The sequence below is a fragment of the Brachyhypopomus gauderio genome, chromosome 6 (genome assembly GCF_052324685.1).
Source record: "Brachyhypopomus gauderio isolate BG-103 chromosome 6, BGAUD_0.2, whole genome shotgun sequence".
Lineage (NCBI taxonomy): Eukaryota > Metazoa > Chordata > Actinopteri > Gymnotiformes > Hypopomidae > Brachyhypopomus > Brachyhypopomus gauderio.
Genome location: NC_135216.1, coordinates 3,453,177 through 3,478,285, shown reverse-complemented (window position 1 = coordinate 3,478,285; position 25,109 = coordinate 3,453,177). Strand labels below are relative to the sequence as shown.

Genomic DNA, 25,109 nt, shown 5'->3' with positions numbered 1-25,109 from the left:
GCTAGGGCTGCCTACCACTCTGGGCATGTGTGCACCACAGCCCCTTAGTAATCACTAGTGTGTGTGTGTGTGTGTGTGTATTCTAACTGCACAGATGGGTAAAAAGCGAAGGACAAATTTCGATTGTGGTGAAAAATCACAATTGACAAATATGGAACATTTACATTTTTACATTTACATTACACTTACACAGTTACCACTCAAATGATGCAGTAAACCTCCCTGCAGTTTATATTAAGTTAGCTCAATGTCTAAACTGTTTTACTCATTGTTTTAGGAACATTGACTAGCCAAATCATGTCCAGGTTTTATATTCCCTGGCTGTGACTGTATGCATGCTATAATTCTCAATATCTCACAATCACTCTATAAATATAGCATTTCATTGTTATTAGAATTTACGTGTACTACATTGTGGTGTATAGATAGACAAATATAGATAGATAGATAGATAGAGAGGTAGTATAAGAAATGTACAAAGAGCAAGATTCAAGCCTGCTGTTTAGATCACAAACAAGCAGAAACACAAATGCTTCTATCAAATGTTTCTAACACAAATATAGATAGAGATAGATAGATAGATAGATAGATAGAGAGGTAGTATAAGAAATGTACAAAGAGCAAGATTCAAGCCTGCTGTTTAGATCACAAACAAGCAGAAACACAAATGCTTCTATCAAATGTTTCTAACACAAATATAGATAGAAAGATAGATAGATAGATAGATAGATAGATAGATAGATAGATATAGTATAAGAAATGTACAAAGAGCAAGATTCAAGCCTGCTGTTTAGATCACAAACAAGCAGAAACACAAATATCTCTATCAAATGCTTCTAACACAAAGATAGATAGATAGATAGATAGATAGATAGATAGATAGATAGAGAGGTAGTATAAGAAATGTACAAAGAGCAAGATTCAAGCCTGCTGTTTAGATCACAAACAAGCAGAAACACAAATGCTTCTATCAAATGCTTCTAACACAAATATAGATAGATAGATAGATAGATAGTATAAGAAATGTACAATGAGCAAGATTCAAGTGCTTTGATGCTCCTACATGAGAAAGTAAGGTGTACTTGATGTTTTAGAAAGCAAATTAGCAACGGCATCATAATGCTAATTTCCGCTAGCAAGTCTATGGGATTTCCCATATAACATTAGCATCAAGCTAATCGTGCCATATAATTTCTTTGCTAATTACACGGAAACAGAAAGTGTTCGATTACTACAAATATTATATAGTGGGCTACATGGACTAGAAGGACTAGTGTTAAGAAGAGTTTGCATAAAGTTCATTCTGAATTGTGACTAACACTAGCTAACTGGAGAAAAATATAGCTACATTAGCTAACCTAGCTAGCATAACAGATAGATAAAAAAGTCTAGCTTATGTAACCAGCTATGTAGTCTATCTAGTTAATGTTAGCTAGCTTTCTCCCAATTGAGGAAACTTAGCATAAAGTTCACTCTGAATTGTGACTAACTGGAGAAAAACAGTAAAACATTCAAGGCCTACATTCAGCCTACATATCCTGCAAATGCATTAGCCTAATTTAATGGATGAACACTGGTAATAGCAATTTGTCATACAAATATGCTTACCTGTTGTACCTTTGCTCCTCTGAGTTCTTAGCTCCTCAGCTGGCATCTCTTGCAAATAATATTCTTTCTTGTTCGTCAGGTAGATTGCTGTTTTTAACACTGTAAATGTCCGCTTGTGGCTGAAATCATTCCTCATGAGGACCACACAAGGAATGGCGGTACATAACCATATTTGGAAAAAGTGGGCGGTACACTACCATATTTGGAACATGTGTGTGTGTGGAGCAGGAAGTGCAGTACCAGGCAGAAACTAAAGGGGGCGAAACTGAGCACTCCACACACACACACACTGACTGGTTAACATGTGGTATGGGCTTTTTCTAAAAAACCCATAGGCATATTCAGAATAGTACCTGTATTCATTTAAAAGGGTTTCCCTTATGGGGACCTGATTTTTGGTCCCCATACTGCAAGAGGTCCCCATGACGTGACTGTGTAAACAGATTGTTGTCCCCACAACGTGATGAATACCAACACACACACACACACACACACACACACACACACACACACACACACAGGACTAACCACACAGTTCAGTTTGCAACCCTCTTGTGATGCTTCTGCTTGCCTCTCTAACCCCTGAGCAGGGAGCCTGTGCTGAGAAGCAGGATGGCATTGAGGTGGTGTTGTGTGTGTGTGTGTGTGTGTGTGTGTGTGTGTGTGTGTGTGTGTGTGTGTGTGTGTGTGTGTGGCGGTGGTGTTGTGTGTGTGTGTGGTGGTGTGTGTGTGGTGTTGTGTGTGTTGTGTGTGTGTGTGTGTGTGTGTGTGTGTGTGTGTGTGTGGCGGTGGTGTTACGTGTGTGTGTGTCTCACAGTTACCCTTGCTGAATGTCTGCATTTAGTGGCCTCCTCCAACTTGTGTCTGCCACTCAGTCAGCTGACTATGATTATGTGCACTAGTGGGGCACGAGTCCCCTGAAAACAACTTGACCCGTGTTACTAAAAACACCATCATGAGAAATCTGTGTTTTTCTTTCTGTATTATCTGCTTCTTTTGTTCTTCATTTGTTCTTTTTTTTGCTCTCCACGATACACTAGTGCAAGTGCTCCATGACAGTACATCGTATGAGTTGTCCCGGTATGAGTTGTCCTGTTCGCGATCTAGGGTCTCGTGTAGTTTCATGGGGTGCCGTTGCATTTGATCTTTCCTGTAGTTCAGATTTATGTAATGTCACTAGGATATCAATCAATCAAAATGTATTTATATAGCACTTTTTACAACAGTTGTTGTCACAAAGCAGCTTTACAAGTGTCCGAGTCCAAGCCCCCAGTGAGTAAGCTAAGGGCGACAGTGGCAAAGAAAAATTCCGCAAGAGTATGAGAAGACTCAGTGGGGGAACCCATCCTCCGCTGGCCGATGCCAATCACCATAACAACAATTGGAGAGATACATAAACAAAGAAAAGATGAGAATGATAAATCTCATCTTTGTGTGTATTTATATAAGTGTTCTCTATGTAATTCTTATTCAGTCCTAAACGTCTTGATGGTTAGTAAGAGTAGTACAGCAAGGGAGATACAGCCATAGCAGGGGAGAATTCAGGCTGGTGAGAGGGTCCATGGCAGTGGGTTGATCCTTCATCCACAACTGGTTAGGGTGGAGGTGGCTGGCTCAGAGTGGATATCAGGAAAGACTCGTCTCTCCTTGTCTCAGTATTTATTGGGTAGGCGGGGAGCCATTTGGGAAAAAGAAAAAATGTAAATTTAGCTTTGTATGGGATCATATGTGGGACAGAGGAAATTTAAACATTTCTGGAGTGTGGCAGCAACTCCAGCATTAAATTAAATGATTACAACCTAGCTAAAAAGGCAGAACCAGAAGGTAACAGATTTAGGAGCATTCTGAGACGTTGGCATCCATCCACTACACCGTCAACAAACTTGAGTGACCACGAGCAGTGACAGGATGACAGCACCAGCACCCCAGTCTACCATAAAACCCTTCGTCTATGAACCCCTGGATCTGTACCTTTATCTAAGGGGGGCACATTAATTACCAAACTTAAAATTAAATATGTAAGTTTTCAACCTATACTTTGATTTAGACTGTGTCAGAATCAGAAGACGACAAATTCTGAAAGGTTATTCCATAGTTGGGGGGGCCTTTGCACATGCACTCAACATGTATTTTGTATGTGAAATTTCAGTAAATATTGGAATAGTCCCAGATGATAGGGCCATCTGTGAGTCATTGGGTAGGTCGGTCACCTCTGACCTGTGTTATCTTTAAGTTTCACCTGGATTCACCAGTCACTCCATTGATGTTGTGTAGCAATTCTAAAATTCTGTCCTTCTGTCTAATCTGTATACACAGACACGTGTCTGTACCCATGCTGTCTGGTCTTCATACACATGTCTCTGTTCCTTCTGTCAGGTCTGTATGCACACACTGTCCCCACACCTTCTGGTCTTCATACATGCATGTCTGTCCTAATGCTGGTCTTCAGTCAGATATATGAAAACCAAGTATATATCTTTTTGAATTCTATGAATTCATGCATCAATAAATATTCAAGTTCAATAAATATAACCTCAGATGAACAAATATATCAAAGTACTGTATTATTATGTATTTATCAAAAATGAGGCCAAAATGCAGAGGCAGTTTATGAAAAATAAGAGGGTAAGAAGTAGCCAGGTCCTGCTAATGAAATGCCCTTTGCTGGACTGGAGCATTTGGGTATGTGTTATCTCAATGCTGAGGAAAGACATCAGCAATGATTGTAGAGAAGCTATTTTTGCTCAATTGTCTGGGAAGGGTTATGAGGCCATTTCCAAACATGTTGGTCTTTCTCACTGTAGAATGATGGATCTTCCTAGCAAATTCACCCCAATGTTCAGTTCTCAGAGAAACTGCAAAAACCCAGGAGTAACATCTTGGGCTCTACAGGCCTCAATTAGCATGTTAAAAAGTTCACATTCACAACAGAACAATTAGGAAAAAGACTAAATGAGTATGGCCGGTTTGGACAGGTTGTCTGGAGTAAGCCTCTTCTTTATAAAAAGAACATGATGACAAAACAAGTTCACAAGTTTGAACAAACCACACAACTGGAACAATGCCCTTTAGACAAATGAGACCAAGGTGCAAGTGTTTGGCCATAATTTACTGCACCATATTTAGCGAAAACCGAAAAAAAAACACCTTGTAGCAACCGTTAAGCACATTGGTTGAGGGTTTTTGGTTCAGGCTTGTTTTGTAGCCATGTGACCTCGGCACCTTGCAGTCATTAGGTTGATCAGGAACTCCTCTATGTACCATTCCTGAGTCAAAAAGTGAGGCAGTCTATTTGACAACCAAGGCTTGGCAAAATTGGGTCTTGCAACAGGACAATGATCCCAACCACGCCGGTAAATCTGCAACAGAAAAAAATCTAGTCAAAGACCTGAATTGAAATTCTGTGACAGGACCTCAAGAGAGCAAAGCATAAACAAATATCACAAATCTCAATTAACTGAAACAATAGTGTAAAAAGAGTAGGCTAAAATTCATACACAACAATGTGAGATGGTCATTAGAAATTGATTACTTAAATTATTGTTATTACTGCTAAAAGATGCGTCTCCAAGCGATTGGTTCATTGGACTTGCTTTGTATTCACCAATGGCTTCTCCAGGTCAGGTGAAATAATGACATGGTGGATTATTCATCTGATGTCCTATTCACCTAATTTTAAGATCTGCTAAGCACCAGATGATGTTTTATGTTCCAATATGTAAAACCATAGAATTTGAGTACTTTCACACATGACTATACATGCATGTGTAACTGCTTTGTGCAACTGTTTAGATTTCTTATTTCAGTTTTTTTTGCTGACTTCAGCGCATCACATGAATGTTCATGGCGTGTGTGTATCCAGAGGGCAATCACCGAGCTATCACTCTGTGATATGGTTATATATTATAGTGGTCAAATTGCTTCAGACATATATGTTTGCTGACAGCTCTAGCATTTGCTTAGTCTTGTTTAAGATCCTGTTACTTGATTGCATAGTCCTTACCAAATCATTGTTTAACAGGTCTCTACATAGCTCCTCATGGTATAGCCTTTAATTCCAGCTAATACCATTCTAATAACAGATCACAGGAAATAATGTGATAGTAGTGTTTGAATCTTTTAGAGGGTGGTTCTTAAGGCTTTCGACAACTTTTGTAGTTATGTTTTGGTACCTCAGCACACTGGATTTGAAATGAAACTCAAATGAAATTGACATTAAATGGTGACCGTGTGAAGTCACCGGACTTGGAGGGGGGGACCAGGCACATCAGTGGATGTGTTAAGTGGAGGGGGGGACCAGGCACATCAGTGGATGTGTTAAGTGGAGGGGGGGACCAGGCACATCAGTGGATGTGTTAAGTGGATTAAGTTACTCCTGCAGCCTTCGTAGTTCTCTTTTCCCCACTTAATCACGTGAATATATTTTTGTCACAAGCCTTTTACATTTTTATCTAAGTGCTGCCTGTCTTTTCTCATGAAACTTTGCTGCACAATTGCAGAATGTTCAAAGGCCTCATAGTGCTATTTTTATGCTGGTGTTACTCCTACATGCTTATTGTGGTATTACTTCAGATGATATTTACTGTGGTCTGTTGTGGTCTGACTATTATTTGATCATAGTTTATCAATTAATTTTTTATTGTCTCTGATGTATATTGTTTTTTACATAAGATACTGGAGCAAAAAGCAAAACCAACAATAGAATCATTGTTCAAATAATGAAACTAATGAAAGTGAGCATTCATACAGGAAGTGCTTTAAATTTTGGTGTCTTTGTTGTGCTGTTATAATTAGTGTGTGTATATAATCTGTCTGTATATCTGTCTATCTATCTGTATATCTATCTATATGAATGTGTGTGTTTAGTTGGTCTCCTGTTGTGTCGGCGTGCTGAAGACAATAAAACATTTTATCAGGATCTGTCATATAGTTGCTACCTTGTGTTTTTAGATGTGCTGTATCGATTCTCTTGCCTAGTTGTGCTATGAAAGTTGTGCTTTCTGTGTAGTGTTATTTGTGTTTAGAAGCTGTGGGGGTTTAACAGAGTTTGCTCTCTAGCTTGCTTACTTACAAATGCACACAAACATACACATACACACTTACACAAACACTAAAACACACTGACCCCACTTAACCTCAGGATGTACTCTGACTCTTGGGCCCAGAGTGTGCATGGTACTGGTTAACATAGCAGACATGTCTCCCTCAGTCTTTATTAATCTCTCTCTCTCTCTCTCTCTCTCTCTCTCTCTCAGAGAGGGAGAGGAGCAGCCCTGGCTTCTCAGACACACACGAGTCTGATTATGACTCAGTATTGCATTACCTGCATTCTTCCTGCTCTTGCACACAAAAAATGCTGAATAATCCTGCCTCAGGGCTTAGGTAACATGGTGCATACAACATATAAGAAACAGTACTGTGTGGTCACATGGGCATGGGTTAACAACGAGCATTTGCGTCCCCTGATTCATAGCCAAACGCTTGCACCAGCGTGGCCTACACAAGGCATTTGTGGTCATTTTTCATTATTGCTAAACCAACATTTGGGATCTCATTCCTTCCAAATTGGATTGTTCTTATAGTTGTATTAAACAGTTTAACATATTTTTTAAATCAGCTTTCACTTACATGATTGCATGGAATTTGCATGTTAATGAGCATATTTCCACATCCTGGAATCTTTCCATATACACATGTCTAAATGTCATTAGTTGTACAAAGTCCTGCTTTGGAGAATTGTTAAAACATTAAAAAAGCATGGGCAATATTAAGATTAAATACCACAACTAATGTAAGACATATTTTTGGAGTCCTTAGATATTTGCAGATGTAGGTCAACCCAAGTCCTGACAGTTGTTAGAACTCAAATGGCTACTCCTTCATCACCAACAAGGTTGTCAACTCTGTATTCATGTGACCCATGACCCTCCGAAACAATAAAGTCCCCACACAACCCAGGAGCCCTGAGGGGCCCTAACCACCACTGGACTGGCTACCACATGACCTTCAAATCACCACCCCCTTCAATACAGGATTAAGCTGTGTTAGCTCCCACCCACAAGAAACACTGACCAATCCTGAGCAAACGTTTGCTTGTGGTCACATGACTGGGACCCTACATTTAAACAGACCAGAGCAAACAGGCTTCAGAGTGGCTCCTTGACCCAAAGGTGCGGTGGGATACAACGGAAGAGGGTGTTTTCGCCAACCCTGTGCAAACGTTTGCCTGGCTGTTCTAAAGGGATTTTGCTCGCGTTCCTCTAGCCCTTCACACCAAGTGTTGTCAGGTTACACCATATTGTTCACCAGCAGCCAGAGTTGAGTGCCTGCATTTACACACACTGATGTAAGCTGTTCTGGCTTACTCGGTGAGGACATACATTTCAGCCATTAGTGTCAATCAAGTTTAATGTTTCAGACATGAAACTTAAAAATAAAAATCCTCGGACCTCTTACCATGAGTTCTGGACTTTGTGGAAATACTGGATGGTGTGATTTGATGAGGATGTTGGTGTGAGTGAGAGCAACAGAGGGAGAAAACCAACAGTAATGTTCTGATATGCTGAGTTTCCAAAAAGTGAGAGAAAGATTTTCTTTGGCTTTAGAGTTCAAAGCCAAACTTCAGGGGTGAAATGGTCTGGGGTGGGAGAAAAGGAAAAGAATCTCACTTTAGATGTAGGGGTCAATCTTGAGACTTTCAGCAGTGCCTTTTAAAAAAATTATTAATTTATTTTTATTTTACAGAGACAATACAAAGGTAAATGTGAGGACTAGTGCGTATGTGTATGCACTTATAGCAGGAATGATGACATCAGAAGCAGGCAGCCATTTGATTGGTCAAGATTTTTATTATCCAAGTAGATGTGTGTATATGTATATATGTATGTGTATGAGTGTGTTTGTGTGAAAGAGGGAATGAGAAGAAGGCAGCCAGATGTACAATATGAGGGGTGTACATTTATATGGGAAACCAAATGTGTGCAGGTTTATAGACAAATAGAAGTTCTTTATAGGTCTATATATTTTATGTGTGCGCACACACACACACACACTGCAGAATGTGTCCGCTCCACACAGCTTAATCCATTAGAAATGGAGTAGCGAGCAGCAAAGGTGGTTCGTCTGCAGAAACTCTCTCCCTCTCTTTTACCTTGTTTTTTATTCTCCTTTTTTCCAGTCTCTCCTTCCTGTCACCACTCTTTCCAGAAAATCTCACCCTTCTCCCCAACTCCAGTCTCTGCCTCTCCTTTTTGCCTTCCCTCTTCCCCCTCCCCCATCCATCCCTGCTCATTCTCTCTCTCTCTCTCTCTCTCTCTCTCTTCGTGTGTGTGTGTGTGAGCAAGAGAAGCTTGGCTCAGTGCGAAAATGCCATCGTGCTCTCCGGACTGCTGCCTTTACCAGGCTGCAGAGGTAAGCCTGACACGAAATGCAGACTATACGACTAACTTTACGTACACTTTGTCTCCGAGCACACTTTGAACATGACCGTTTGGCAGAGGCAAATGACTGAAACTGGTTAGTTCCTTTTTTACCTTTAGCTCTAAGAAGTAGCTTTATCAAAACGGGGACCCAGGTATTTCTTAAACTGATAAGCGTTATAGATTGCTGTTTTCGTAATGGTTATTTAGAACTACTATACTCGCAAAGTGTAATTGCATGTGTGTCTTGCACACTTTGTGTGTGCTTATGTAATTAAACTGCTTCTATGCCTTCAAAATTACAGAAGAGAATATGAATAAATGATTTAAGGAAAATGTATGGGTGGAAATCTTTTCAGTCTGATGGTAGTGTTATTGTACGTGTGTGCGTGCACGTATGCATGTGTAAAGAATAAAAATTTTAAGCGATTGTCTCTGGTCTTTCTGGACTGCTGGCATTTGGAAAGAAGTGTGTGCGTGCGCGTGTGTTGCGTGTGTGGGTCTTCTGAGATCAGGCTCTGTCTAAACATAATTGTGATTGGCTAAGGCACAGCTGAGGAGAGAAAACACACACACACACACACAATCTATACACACATATTTAACTTGTTAGTGAATCAAAACAATTGTGACTTTTAAAATGTAAGTTTTGAAACTATATCACTTTGAAAGTCTCTTTCACCTCTTTCTCTAATTACCTTTTATTATTAAATTTGTCTAATTCCTCTTCCTATAAGTTATTAGTATGTATAATTCAATAATGTTGGCCTTTGAGAGTTTCATCAAAGGCATTAAGATGGTCTGTGTGCATTGTCCAGATCATCAAGGTGTTCGGTGAGGATGGTGTGGGAAAGGTGGTGGAGGTTCCTGCTGATATGACTGCCAGGGATGTGTGCCAGCTGCTGGTCTATAAGAGCCACTGCCTGGATGATAACTGCTGGACTTTAGTGGAGCATCACCCATTGCTGGGACTAGGCAAGTCTCTCTCTCTCTCTCTCTCTCTCTCTCTCTCTCTCTCTCTCTCTCTCTCTCTCTCTCTCTCTCTCTCTCTCTCTCTCTCTCTCTCTCTCTCCTCTCTCTCTCTCTCTCTCTCTCTCTCTCTCTCTCTCTCTCTCTCTCTCTCTCTGTCTGTCTCTGTCTTTCTCTCTGTTGGCGCTTTTGTACTAAACTGTATAAAACTACAGCACAGGTATAGTCATACTTTGAGATTATGACATTATAAATGTTCCTAATCAAACTGCATGTTGAGGATACACTTTGTATGTGAGCACATTTAGAAAGAGCGCTGAGGCACAAGATGAATGAAATGTGCCATATTTATCAATTGTGATTTTCACCTCAATCGAAATTTGTCCTCCACATTTACCCATGTGTGCAATTAACACACACAAACACACACACACTAGTGATTACTAGGGGGCTGTGGATCATACGTGCCCAGAGCGGTGGGCAGCCCTAGCCTGGTGCCCGGGGAGCAGTTGGGGATAGATGCCTTGCTCAAGGGCACCTCAGTCATGGCCTGAGGCCTGGGAATCGAGCACATGGCCGTCCAGTCACAAGACTGGTTCCCTACCACAAGACCATGACTGCCCCAACGTAGGAACTAAGGAACATAAAGCAGAAGAAAGCCAAAGACATGGGTCAGGAGGGTCACATTAGTGAGGAAAAGAGGAGGTGGGGGGTGAGGCTTGAGGGAGGTGTGAAGGAGAGGGAAACCAAATGGGAAAACTGTGAGAAGAACAGAACGCTGTCTAGGAACAGCTAATCTGGCTGCTGGTGAGCAGGGATGTGTGTCCATCCATTCCACAACATGCGTGCAGATCGGAGCTCCCTACCCCCACCCCATCGCCATGGTAATGGGTCACAGGAGAACAACCTTATTGCACCATTGTGCACGTCACACCAGCGCTGATCTGAGAGAGATGGGATTGAATGGGCTATCCTTGCTGCCTTGTTGGGCTTTGTTTGAGATCAGATTTCAGTGTGTTTGATTACCATGTGGACTGTAACAGAATCCCTGTAGTTTATGCTCTCGATTGTTTGGGAGAAACTCCTAATGTATCTTGTGTTCACTGGTCCATGAATAGATATTCAACTATTAGATGCTAAGCTGGCTTTTGGAAAGGTTGTTCCTCATTGCAGTTCTTCTGTTGCAAAGCAGAAGCTTGTCTACAAAAGGACCCTGATGGTATGATGTCATAATGGGATAGGGCGAGTCTGTTTTGGACACCTGACACTTGATTGGCTGTGGCTTACTGAACATTGTGTGCAATGCAGTTATCCAGATTCCTCAATAGTTCAGAACACTTAAGATTTAATCCCAGGGCTAACCCTACCTCAAAGTTATGGCAAGTTTCCAGAAATGTTACTCTTACATAACCCATTAGCCACAAGGCTCCTGACTGTACTATGATCAGCTATGCTGCTCAAGACGATCAAGCTAAATAGATGACCTCATCTTTATACAATGTTTGTTCTCTCTCTCTCTCTCTCTCTCTCTCTCTCTCTCTCTCTCTCTCTCTCTCTTGTACACACAAACTCTAACTATACATTCATGTTTCTGTAAGACATGCACACTGAGACACATTATCAAATGCTCAAAACTCTAAATTGGGGACACACATCATGAGTGATGTATTTTAAAATGTTTGAACCTGTATCACCACTAATACAGATCCACCATTTGTCTGCTTTTAGACACTTGCACATACACAGGCATACACACACAGTAAACTTTCTATCCATTTTAGCTGTGGCCTTGGGCAAAGTCTCATATGAATAGATAGAGCTACTGAGGCTGTCTGCATTTTTTCTTTGTTTCTTCCTCTCACATATGCATACATACACACACACACACACACACACACACACACACACACACACACTCACACACACACACACACACAAACTTATGTTTGGCACATAGCTTCCCACCACAATCCTTGTTCATGCTGATACCAGCTATAACGTGACTGCAATAAAATGGATCATTATGGTCAACCATGATTGATTGTGTGTGTGTGTGTGTGTGTGTGTGTGTGTGTGTGTGTGTGTGTGTGTGTGTGTGTGTGTGTGTGTAGAGAGGTGTTTGGAGGACCATGAACTGGTGGTTCAAGTGCAGGCCTGTATGTCTCCTGAGAGCAAGTTTCTCTTCAGGAAGAACTATGCCAAGTACGAGTTCTTCAGAAACCCACTGGTAAGCAATAACCTCACTCTCACTTATTGTTTTATAAAATGAAGTCATTTCTTTAAAAAAGTTATTTCTGATAAATTTACAACTGTTTAATCAATAGTTTAGTTTCTCCTCCATTTCCTTAAAGACTTTTATCCCAATTTTCACAACCGCTTCAAGATTTCTCTGAAATTTCTAGACTTACTGTATTCCTCTACCCAAAACCTTAATGCACTTAAGTCTATGTTGAGGTTTATTTGGACACTGTGCTTCATGTGTGTATGTGCCTTTAGGTTATTGAAAATATTCTCTTGGACAGGGCACTGAACCTGGTTCAAATTCCAGTTCAGCCACAAACGTGTATATGTGTATATGTGTGTGTGTGTGTGTGTGTGTGTGTGTGTGTGTGTGTGTGTGTGTGTGTGTGTGTGTGTGTGTGTGTGTGTGTGTGTGTGTGTGTGTGTGTGTGTGTGTGTGTGTGTGTGTGTGTGTGTGTGGGTGGGTGGGTGGGTGGGTGGGTGTGAGATTGGGATGATCTCTGCTAATAGACAGGGATGAGAGGCTTGCAGGAGCTTACGTGCATACACACATGTACACTGTCTCTGCCTATTATGCATTAACATGCACACACTCCCCATGCACACACTCCCCGTGCACTCACACACACACACACACTCACACACACACACACACACTCATGCACACACTCACATGCACACACTCACATGCACACACTCCCCGTGCACACACTCCCCGTGCACACACACTCACATGCACACACACTCACATGCACACTCACATGCACACACACACTCACATGCACACACTCCCCGTGCACACACTCCCCGTGCACACACACACACACACACACACACACACACACACACACTCACACACACACTCACATGCACACACACACTCACATGCACACACACACTCACATGCACACACTCCCCGTGCACACACACTCACATGCACACACACACACTCACATGCACACACACACTCACATGCACACACACACTCCCCGTGCACACACACTCACATGCACATACAAACTCAAGTGATGTCACAATTAAGGGATTTATTAGTTGGAGAGTTATCATGCTATACGTGACATATTTCTGTTGCTTTGATTAAGTCGTCTGCTAACTGTTAACCTTGTGCATGTATGTAACAAGCTCCCTTTATCTCTCTTTCACTCGCACAGAAGTTCTTCCCAGAGCAGATGGTAGCATGGTGTCAAGACTCTAATGGCATTATCCCACCATCTCAGCTACTGCAGGTGAGACACATGCATGCATACATACATACACACACACACACACACACACACACACACACACACGTATCCTGGAGCTGTGTGGTGAGCATTGTTAAATCTGAAATCTGACTCCGCTGAGAAGCCCTGAGTGTGCTACACAGCCAGTGTAGGTCAACTCCCACTTCACACTCCTACTCTTTTACTTTAGTCAAAAATGTGGCGTGTCCCACCGCTGGGCGCCCGTTCGGGTGCACATGCACTCATGCACGCACGCCCCGTGCCTGCTTTCAAGACTTTATTACCTATGGATGCGTGCCAGTGCGTGTGTGAGAGGGAGAATGCGAGAGGCTCCTCCTCCCCCACCCCCAGACTGAATAACTCCTCCAGATGGCCTCCTGCACTCTCCTCCCCTGCAGACTTTCCTCAATTCCAGCCGTTGCCCAGAGATCCAGGGATTCCTCTACATGAAGGAGGCGGGCCGCAAGTCCTGGAAGAAGCTCTATGTGTTCCTGCGCCGCTCGGGCCTCTACTGCTCCACGAAGGGCACGTCCAAGGTAAGATGCTCTCCTGGACTACGTTCACCTGCACTCGGGGGGCCAATGGGATTTGCTGTCCCTCTGGGATGTGTCCCTCTAGAATCTGTGTGCATAAGCTGTCCACTGGCTTGCCCAGTCTGCAAGCCAGTCCACATGCTCAACTGTCAGTGGAAAGATGAGATATGGGTCATGTAAAATGATGCTCTACATGAGCTCCTCAGCTTTATCTGCACAATACAGTTTTTAATGATTTTGTATTCACAAACACTTATTTGTTAGAGATGAGCTTTAACCCACCTGATGTTTATTGACCTGATGTTTGAGATGTGTTGATAATATGGCCCATTCTGGTTCTTTAGGAGCCCAGGCACCTGCAGTTACTCTCAGACTTGGAGGAGAGCAACGTGTACACTGTCACCACCAGCAGGAAAATGTACAATGCTCCCACAGATTACCAGTTCTGCATAAAGGTAACTTAGACTATAGCAATGACTTAGCTAACACAGCCTAAAATTGTGCTCATAATCTAATGAATATGAAAAACCTTCATAAACTGCTAAATATCATAATGGAACAATCTGATTGTGTCCATCTGATTTGGAAAAAAAAATGTATTTACGTTGTCTGTTAATAAAAGGACCATTGCCATTAATAGCAGTGTAAATAGTTGCTATGAATGTGAACCTAAATGTTTTCACAATCAGAATCTGCGTCCTTTTTGCATGTGTATTTGTATACAAAAGCCATATAAGGAGCTAAAAACAGCTAAAGAACCTAATTTTGTCCAGAAAATTGCAAAAGATTCTAAAAATCTTTTACACCTTTGTTTTATAAACAAAAAATTGAGTACTGTAGGCACAAACGCAAAATGTACTTTTACTTACTTTTATTTACTTTTACTTACTTTATAATGTTCGCAAAGAGTGTGTCTGAGGCTGCTCTATTTTAAGATGTCAAGCAAAATGAAAAGTAGGTCATGCATGTAACCCTCTGACAGTAACTTAGAGGAACATTTAGTTATAGTATATTTAACATGGATTTTAAATACTCAGAGGGTGCAGAGGGTTTAGATTGTATGCTGAAATTGTAAATGTGAATGGATTTAGAGAACAAAACCAGTTCATTCATTACCCTTACTTAGAAAGAATTAATTAAAATAGACACATTTTTAGATATAACCATATCTAATCAACTCGTAGGGTATTGGTACAAGGTAGTATACCTGTGAGTTTAATTGGTTTATCGAGTTTAATTGATTGGTTTGTTTGACTGGCAGCCTGGTAAGGGCAGGACTGAGCTGAAGGAACTCAAGGTGCTGTGTGCTGAGGACGAGCAGAGCAGAACTTGCTGGGTGACTGTGTTCAGAGTGCTTAAGGTACACACCCATTTACTGACTCGACAGTATATTTATACATGTTTGAAGAGACTTGCACATGGTAGATGTGGATGAAAATAAAATACAGGATACTGATGTTGGCTCAAACATCAACTACAACTTAAACATTGAGGCTGTTTGTTATAATTGTTGTAATAATAATGATAATAATAATAATAAGAAGAAGAAGAAATACAGTTTTTGTTATTAGTATTTATTACACCAGTACTTTTAACATTTTTCCATACAGTTTACCATGAACTAAACTGGGTGATTCAGAATATGGTTTCTCAGAGAACTGAACTCAATTTGCCATCGTTTTCTGCAGGGATATTAGAACATAACTCGGATCAGACACACACACATTTGAACTTAAATGGATTAATAAGACACACAGTTGTTGTTATTTTGTGCAGTATGGAATTCTACTCTATCAGAACTACAAAATCCCTCACCAGAGAAAGACGGCCATCTCCAACTTCACTGCACCAGTGGTGAGAGGTTTTGTCAGTGTGTGTATGCATGCGTGCATGTATGTGTGTGTATGCACGTGTGTGTATGCGTGTGTGGTGTGCGTGTGTGTGTGCGTGCGTGCGTGTTCACACACTCTTACCCTATTTACAGCCGCCTCAGTGCTGTCTTAAGTACAGTTGTGAGTCAATTGTCCTCCATTCCTGCACATCTCTGTATGGCTTCTATAGTGGTAAGAGAAGTTAATATTAAATATTGGCTACTCAGGTCCTGGAGGCAAAGGCTGTCATGCAAGAATGCAGTGCCAACATTAATAACCCATAGATTCCTTCACACCTTTCTGCCCTGACACCTATTTGTGACAGAGTTAGGCAATCACAAATGGCTACTGTGGTAACAGTAATTCAAGTCGTCATGGCATTGCTATCAGGTGTTCAGTGAGGTTTGGTTTGAGGGTGTGAATTGTTAATCATCTTATTGTACATTATGTAGGAGTCCTTGCAGCTAGTGTCACTTTGAGGTAGACAGCCAATAAACTGTGTGAATTTATAGGAATATGCACACAAAGGATGTTTTCAGAGTTGCTTGTAATACAATATGATAATTTCTCTTCAGCGGAGTGTGTCAGAAAATTCACTAGTTGCCATGGATTTTTCGGGGAGGACAGGCCGTGTGATTGACAACCCAGAGGAAGCAATGAGTGCAGCCATGGAGGAGGGCCAGACCTGGAGAGTGAGTGTAACGCACATGCACATACCTGGAGAGTGTAACGCACATGCACGTACCTGGAGAGTGAGTGTAACGCACATGCACGTACCTGGAGAGTGAGTGTAACGCACATGCACGTACCTGGAGAGTGAGCGTAACGCACATGCACGTACCTGGAGAGTGAGCGTAACGCACATGCACGTACCTGGAGAGTGAGCGTAACGCACATGCACGTACCTGGAGAGTGTAACGCACATGCACGTACCTGGAGAGTGAGTGTAACGCACATGCACGTACCTGGAGAGTGAGCGTAACGCACATGCACGTACCTGGAGAGTGAGCGTAACGCACATGCACGTACCTGGAGAGTGTAACGCACATGCACGTACCTGGAGAGTGAGTGTAACGCACATGCACGTACATGGAGAGTGAGCGTAACGCACATGCACGTACCTGGAGAGTGAGCGTAACGCACATGCACGTACCTGGAGAGTGAGCGTAACGCACATGCACGTACCTGGAGAGTGAGCGTAACGCACATGCACGTACCTGGAGAGTGAGCGTAACGCACATGCACGTACCTGGAGAGTGAGTGTAACGCACATGCACGTACCTGGAGAGTGAGCGTAACGCACATGCACGTACCTGGAGAGTGAGTGTAACGCACATGCACGTACCTGGAGAGTGAGCTTAACGCACATGCACGTACCTGGAGAGTGAGCGTAACGCACATGCACGTACCTGGAGAGTGAGCGTAACGCACATGCACGTACCTGGAGAGTGTAACGCACATGCACGTACCTGGAGAGTGAGTGTAACGCACATGCACGTACCTGGAGAGTGAGCGTAACGCACATGCACGTACCTGGAGAGTGTAACGCACATGCACGTACCTGGAGAGTGAGTGTAACGCACATGCACGTACATGGAGAGTGAGCGTAACGCACATGCACATACCTGGAGAGTGAGCGTAACGCACATGCACGTACCTGGAGAGTGAGCGTAACGCACATGCACGTACCTGGAGAGTGAGCGTAACGCACATGCACATACCTGGAGAGTGAGCGTAACGCACATGCACATACCTGGAGAGTGAGTGTAACGCACATGCACGTACCTGGAGAGTGAGCGTAACGCACATGCACGTACCTGGAGAGTGAGTGTAACGCACATGCACATACCTGGAGAGTGAGCTTAACGCACATGCACGTACCTGGAGTGTAACGCACATACACGTACCTGGAGAGTGAGTGTAACGCACATGCACATACCTGGAGAGTGTAACGCACATGCACATACCTGGAGAGTGAGCTTAACGCACATGCACGTACCTGGAGAGTAACGCACATGCGCATACCCGGAGAGTGAGCGTAACGCACATGCACATACCTGGAGAGTGAGTGTAACGCACATGCACGTACCTGGTGAGTGAGCTTAACGTACATGCACGTACCTGGAGAGTGTAACGCACATGCACGTACCTGGAGAGTGAGTGTAACGCACATGCACATACCTGGAGAGTGTAACGCACATGCACGTACCTGGAGAGTGAGTGTAACGCACATGCACATACCTGGAGAGTGTAACGCACATGCACGTACCTGGAGAGTGAGCTTAACGCACATGCACGTACCTGGAGAGTGTAACGCACATGCACGTACCTGGAGAGTGTAACGCACATGCATGTACCTGGAGAGTGAGTGTAACGCACATGCACATACCTGGAGAGTGTAACGCACATGCACGTACCTGGAGAGTGAGTGTAACGCACATGCACGTACCTGGAGAGTGAGTGTAACGCACATGCACATACCTGGAGAGTGTAACGCACATGCACGTACCTGGAGAGTGAGTGTAACGCACATGCACGTACCTGGAGAGTGTAACGCACATGCACATACCTGGAGAGTGTAACGCACATGCACGTACCTGGAGAGTGAGCGTAACGCACATGCACGTACATGGAGAGTGAGCGTAACGCACATGCACGTACATGGAGAGTGAGCGTAACGCACATGCACGTACATGGAGAGTGAGCGTAACGCACATGCACGTACATGGAGAGTGAGTGTAACGCACATGCACGTACCTGGAGAGTGAGCGTAACGCACATGCACGTACCTGGAGAGTGAGCGTAACGCACATGCACGTACATGGAGAGTGAGCGTAACGCACATGCACGTACATGGAGAGTGAGCGTAACGCACATGCACGTACATGGAGAGTGAGCGTAACGCACATGCACGTACATGGAGAGTGAGCGTAACGCACATGCACGTACATGGAGAGTGAGCGTAACGCACATGCACGTACATGGAGAGTGAGCGTAACGCACATGCACGTACATGGAGAGTGAGCGTAACGCACATGCACGTACATGGAGAGTGAGCGTAACGCACATGCACGTACCTGGAGAGTGAGCGTAACGCACATGCACGTACCTGGAGAGTGAGCGTAACGCACATGCACGTACATGGAGAGTGAGCGTAACGCACATGCACGTACCTGGAGAGTGAGCGTAACGCACATGCACGTACCTGGAGAGTGAGCGTAACGCACATGCACGTACCTGGAGAATGAGATATATGCTCTTGCACTTGTGCATATACCCATTATGACCATGTGGCTGGTCAACTGTGAATAACTCATTGCCTTCCATTCATGTAGAAGCGAAGTCAGAGGATGAATGTACTGGGCAGCCCAAGTCCTCAGCATCCTTCCACTTTAAGTTCAGGTAAGCACTGCCTTTGGGGTGATGCTTGTCATGTAACCATGTGCGAAACTTGGTTCATATTATTGTACAGTACTAACTGTATTACCCATCATTTCACATAAACACACACACACACCTATTTTATATATGTGTGTGTGTGTGTACATAAAAGTACTTGCTCATCCATCTAAATTATCAGAATCAGGTGTTTCAATCAATTCCATGGCCACAGGTGTATAAAATGAAGCACCTAGGCATGCAGACTGTTTTTTATGAACAATGAAAGAATGGGTCACTCTCAGAAGCTCAGTGAATTCCAGCGTGGAACTGTGATAAGATGCCACCTGTGCAACAAATCAAGTCGTGAAATTTCCTCGCTCCTAAATATCCCATAGTCAAGTATTAGCTGTATTATAAGAAAATGGAAGTGTTTGGGAACAAGCGGACGCTGAAGCACAGAGGTCAATTACTACAGACATCCAAACTTCATGTGGCCTTCAGATTAGCTCATGAACAGTACGCAGAGGGCCATACATCACCAAGTGCAATGCAAAATGTCAGATGCAGGGGTGTAAAGCATGCCGTCACTGGACTCTAGAGCAGTGGAGGCACGGACCCAGGAATGACGAATCACGCTTCTCCATCTGAAGCTCTCCATGAAGTCTCATGGATGAGTCTGGGTTTGGCACTTGCCAGGAGAATGGTACTTGTCTGACTGCTTTGTGCCAATTGTAATGTTTGATGGAGGGGGGGGGGGGGGGGGGGGGGGTTTATGTTGTGCGGTTGGCCCCTTAGTTTCAGTGAAAGGAACTCTGAATGCTTCAGCATACCAAGACATTTTGGACAACTCCATGCTGCCAACTTTGTGGCAACAGTTTGGAGCTGGCCCCTTCCTCTTCTAACATGACTGCGCAGCAGTGCACAAGGTCCATAAAGACATGTATACCAGAGTCTGGTGTGGATGAACTTGACTGATCTTGAGTCCTTACCTGACCAATAGAACACCTGATGGCTCCATCCATCCATCATTTTGTTGTCTTCTTTCTAGGTATCAGCACTGGCAACTGTTTATGGCAGTGCTTGAGCTGGAGTAGTTTGGACTTAAACCTGTTATACTAGATAGAGATGCATATTCTGACTAAACACTTAGCACTTTTGTAAGTCGCTCTGGATAAGAGCGTCTGCTAAATGCCGTAAATGTAAATGTAAATGTAACACCTTTGAGATGAATTAGAACGGAGACAGAGAGCCAGGCCTTCTCATCCAACATCATTGTGATGTCACATGTGCTTCTGAAAGAATGGTAAAAAGTCCCCATAAACACACTCCTAAACCTTGTGACCAGTATGAGGAAGTATGGTCTTCTGCTGCTGTAGCCCATCCACCTCAAGGTTTGCCGTGTTGTGCGTTCAGAGATGCTCTTCTGCATGCCTCGGTTATTTGACTGGTTATTTGAGTTACTGTTACCGTTCTATCAGCTCGAACCAGTCTGGCCATTCTTCTCTGGCATCAACAAGGCATTTGCACCCACAGAACTGCCGCTGACTGGATGTTTTCTCTTTTTGGACCATTCTCTGTAAACCCCAGATTTCAATCCAAAAGAGCACTGTGATGGGGTCAGAGACCTGACCCATCACCTGGACTGTGTGTATGTGTATGTATATATATATGTAAGAGGAATAACTCACTAGAGGTCCTGTGTCCTCAGGGGAGGAGGGCCATCTTCCAGGGCTTCCAGGAACCTGTAGGAGGAGGACAGGAAAAGTTATAATCATGCTGAATGTGATGTATAGCAAACAATAGCATACAGTTATGGTTTGTGTGTGTAGAGCGTGTTTCGATGGCAAAGTATGTAGTCCCGCTCCAATATAGGTGGTAGAGTCTAACAAGGTTGGGGGCGGGCTACTCATTTAAATGTCGGGCATAGGATCTTTTCAGGAGGAGAATTTCCCCGGGGGGTAGCGAGTGTGGCCAGACCCGCCGCTAAGCTTTTTACTGCGCAGTTTTACTAACATTTTATTCGGTCCAATGGGTTACGTTCATGTGTGTGGTGCACAAATAAAGCAAATCACGGATGAAGTCTATCGATGGAGTCAGGTCTGATCTTTTCGGGGGAAACCCTGGCCTCTTCGATACATGCATTATTGTGAAGCCGCATCTACCCCTCCAAGGCATCTCCACAAGCACCTTTGGGATGTGGTGGAACGAGAGATTCACATCATGGATGTGCAGCTGACAAATCTGCAGCAACTGTGTGATGTTATCATGTCAATATGGACCAGACTCTCTGAGGAATGTTTCCAGTACCTTGTTGAATCTTGTTGAAGGCAAAAGGTGGTCCAACCCGGTACTAACAAGTCATACCTAATAAAGTTGCCTGAGTGTGTGTGTGTGTGCGTCCATATATATATATATATATATATAATATATAAGATATATGCTGCAATAAGAACTCCTTGTCCCCAGTGATCCACAGAACACAGCTATGGTTCCATGGCCGCATCATGAGAGAGGAGTCCCATCGTATGATCACACAGCAGGGCCAAGTGGACGGGTAAGGTGCTCATCACTGTCCCCACATACCAGTGTGTCATACCGCTGTGGCCTTCTTGATGAGCTCTCCATAAAGACCAAGCATAAGCCCCGTCACTTTGGTTCCTTCTAGGTTGTTCCTGCTGAGGGATAGTCGTAGCAATCCCAGGGCTTTTGTTCTCACACTGTGCCACCACCAGAAGATCAGACACTTCCAGATCTTACCGGTGAGGTCAACCTGGATACTCACATGACACAACTTTTGCTTGTTTAATTTTGATTGTTTAATCACTTAATTTTCAGATGATCTATAAGAACAAAGTTGTGAATGTAACCAAGAGCCTGATGAAGACAGATTAAGCTGAAAAGAAACTACTGAAATCTACTCACACTTTTCCCCCTCTCTTGCTCTCATTCATTCCTGTTGTCAGTATGAGGAAGACAGTCAGACCTACTTCAGCCTTGATGATGGCTCCACCAAGTTCACGGACCTGATCCACCTGGTGGAGTTCTATCAGCTCAACAGAGGAGTGCTGCCCTGCAAACTCAAACATCCCTGCACAATGGTGGCCTTATGACCCCCACCCCCACATGCACTCACACCTGTGGTCCAGCACACACCACACACACACACACACACACACACACACACACACACACACACACACCACCACACACACACACACACACACATCTCCTGGACCCAAACACCTGTATTGACGTGACTGGATGGGATTTATTTTCTTTCTTTTGCCCTGTCTGTTGGCCAATGGTAACATGACACTAGCCTCATGGGGACTGCTAAGATCAATGTGGAGCTGTTCTCAATGGTCTTTAGCCAAGCACAGGGTTTCTGGAAAGCCCACTCTACCACTGCCACTTTTTCCCTTGTTTTGAAAGCCATCATTTAATATTTCATGCAATAGAAAGAATCAGCTCCATCATTTAGAACACTGCAGAGGACACTCCCACGGTTTTATTTTGTTTGGTTTTTTTGAGTGTCTTGTAAAGTTTACTTGATAACATTTGATTTATATTTGTGGTGTTGCTGGTGTTTTCATGCCTAAACATTTTGCACTCTCAAAATGAAAATGGGGAGCCCACTTTATTCAGGTTGCCAGTCCCGGTTCTTCCACCCTTTGTCCCTTTGTCCCTTTGTCCCTTTGTCCCTTTGTCCCTATGTGTTGGTTGGAGTAGAGTGCAAGAGACATGCACAGAAGCCATTACGGAGCTATCCATACTTACAACTATGATTGACAGCCATGCTAGTTGAACAACATCAAACGTACTGGTTGTCTCATCTGCTCCAGTTGTATAAACAGTTGTACTTCACCCAACACTCTTTGATTTAAGGGAGAATAGAGAGGTGAGGGTACCTCTTCTCTGTACCACAGTACCCCTTGTCCCATCAGTTCTGACCTTGGGAAGCCATGTACCACAGCAGTAGGGGTGCATATTGGCTGGAACAATTATGTTAATTATGTTTTGAGCTTTTATCACTTGAGGGGAGAAAATGTTTTATTTTTAATTGATGTGCAATATTGTTTAAGTGTAGTCAATAAGGGGCCATTGGAATTTGGCAAAGATCTTGTGTGGCTACGGAAATCTTGGTTTATGTTGAGCTTCTGATGTACACAAAGTGCATCGCTGATCCATGATTTAGCCATCCCTGATTATGTAACAAGTTTTTGTTTTGAAGAGTTGGAGCATTTTAGCAGTGTCAGAACTCTGTTACGTATGACTAAATCCTCTAAAAATGTATGTCATCATGCAGTGTGTTAGCTTGTCCCTCTGCCTAGCTTTGGTAGAGAAGACTAGCAAACTACATACTATAGACAGAATACTACATACAGAACACTACAGACTTTACCTGAAGACCTGTGATAGCCACAGCTAGCTCTCTGAAGTCAGTCCCAACACCCCACTCTACACTGGTCCAGCACGACTAAGCTATGACAACCTCTTAAAGTTTGATATGCTAACTGCAGCAGCCGATTGTCAAAATGCTCAGGCTGATGTACACGTATCTAATGGACGAGAGAGAGAGAGACCAACATGATTGGGACATGCTTTATAATGTGACACGGTCACCTGTTTCAACTGTTTACTTGAGGGGTTTCTCAACTGCGATAAAGTCTATGGCTACACCAAACTACATTTCTCTATGCAGTAGAGTAATTGAGTCCATGCCAAGGCTTAAACTGTCCTGGAAAAACAGTTCAGTATTGGACCTGATTATGTTTAGAATCCGCTCAATGTGACCAGCAGTGCTTTGACAAGGAGGTAGGAGCTTACTCCTCATCTAATTAGCAGCATCCTAATATTCACTGTTTTTGGCGATGAACAATCTAGGTGGAGCTGATGTTCATTCATTAGTATTTAAAGCTCTTTTTACGTGTCTCCGTTTTGTCCAGTCTGATGAGCTGTAGGAAGTACAGTGGTGATGTCATGAATGCAATGCTTCATCTGTGGTGAGCATCGTTCCATCAGTATTCTGTGAGCCCAAGTACATCAGGATGTTCAGCAATGCCAGGTGGACCCATGAGCAGATGGCTACAAGATGATTCTGCAGTACCAATAGCAGAGTACAGAGGATATTTAAAACACAGCAACTGACTAAAATGCAGTATGAAATGTATTTAGTGTCTTGATGCTCTGTACTAGTCTATTAGATGGGGTAAGGTGTCTACTACGCAACTCCTGTGCAGCTATATCTAATGCAAATGCAGTTAGCTTTAGCAGCAGCAGTATGTGAAGCAGTATGTGAAGCTTAAGATCTAACACTGTATCTTTGCTTTATATAACTCAAAAACTTGGGCTCCCAGACAAAATGAAGATCAGATTATTTACATATATGGATTGCATTTTACATACTCCCTCTGTGATTTGTAGCAATGTGCATATTATAACTATATCATGTTTTCATTTGTATGTCATGAATGACTTTTTATAAAGAGTATATATTAAACTGACCTCTTTTGCCTTGAACCTTTGTTTGTATAGTGTCTCAGAAATTATCACACTGCAGCTCTTAGGTGAGGCACTGACACAAACCCAAAGACCATTATTGAGTGGAAGAGTGAGTATTATACTTGGTACACTCACTCCCATTTGAACTAAACTTCACAATTTGATCCTTTTGGGGCCTTATATTTAAATGTAGAAAAATACCTGACTCATCTGTGACTATCTTCAGCACAAATCCTACAGCTAGACAAAAGAGACTATAAAAATGGACCTCATTTTGACCATCATATGTATGCTCATTTTTACAAACCTATGTTGATTTGTGTGGTTGTGCTGACATCTAGA

General features: G+C 43.1%; 1 protein-coding gene across 3 annotated transcripts in view; it reads left to right on the top strand.

Moving 5' to 3' along the window:
* Nucleotides 1-24,769, top strand: part of LOC143516507 (growth factor receptor-bound protein 10-like) — a 58,136-nt gene extending 33,367 nt beyond the window's left edge. For 2 of the 3 annotated variants that reach the window (XM_077008145.1, XM_077008144.1), the window contains 12 exons: nucleotides 9,845-10,001; nucleotides 12,107-12,222; nucleotides 13,409-13,483; nucleotides 13,879-14,016; nucleotides 14,358-14,468; nucleotides 15,275-15,373; nucleotides 15,790-15,867; nucleotides 16,460-16,576; nucleotides 19,220-19,286; nucleotides 21,732-21,819; nucleotides 21,931-22,024; nucleotides 22,229-24,769. In XM_077008145.1, coding sequence (XP_076864260.1) covers nucleotides 9,845-10,001; nucleotides 12,107-12,222; nucleotides 13,409-13,483; nucleotides 13,879-14,016; nucleotides 14,358-14,468; nucleotides 15,275-15,373; nucleotides 15,790-15,867; nucleotides 16,460-16,576; nucleotides 19,220-19,286; nucleotides 21,732-21,819; nucleotides 21,931-22,024; nucleotides 22,229-22,375 — 1,287 coding nt within the window. In that variant the 3' untranslated portion in view covers nucleotides 22,376-24,769. Of the gene's footprint in view, nucleotides 1-5,950; nucleotides 9,019-9,844; nucleotides 10,002-12,106; nucleotides 12,223-13,408; nucleotides 13,484-13,878; nucleotides 14,017-14,357; nucleotides 14,469-15,274; nucleotides 15,374-15,789; nucleotides 15,868-16,459; nucleotides 16,577-19,219; nucleotides 19,287-21,731; nucleotides 21,820-21,930; nucleotides 22,025-22,228 lie in introns of those variants that run through there. The other variant, XM_077008146.1, reaches the window with a different exon arrangement.
* The last annotated feature ends 340 nt before the right edge of the window (nucleotides 24,770-25,109 follow it).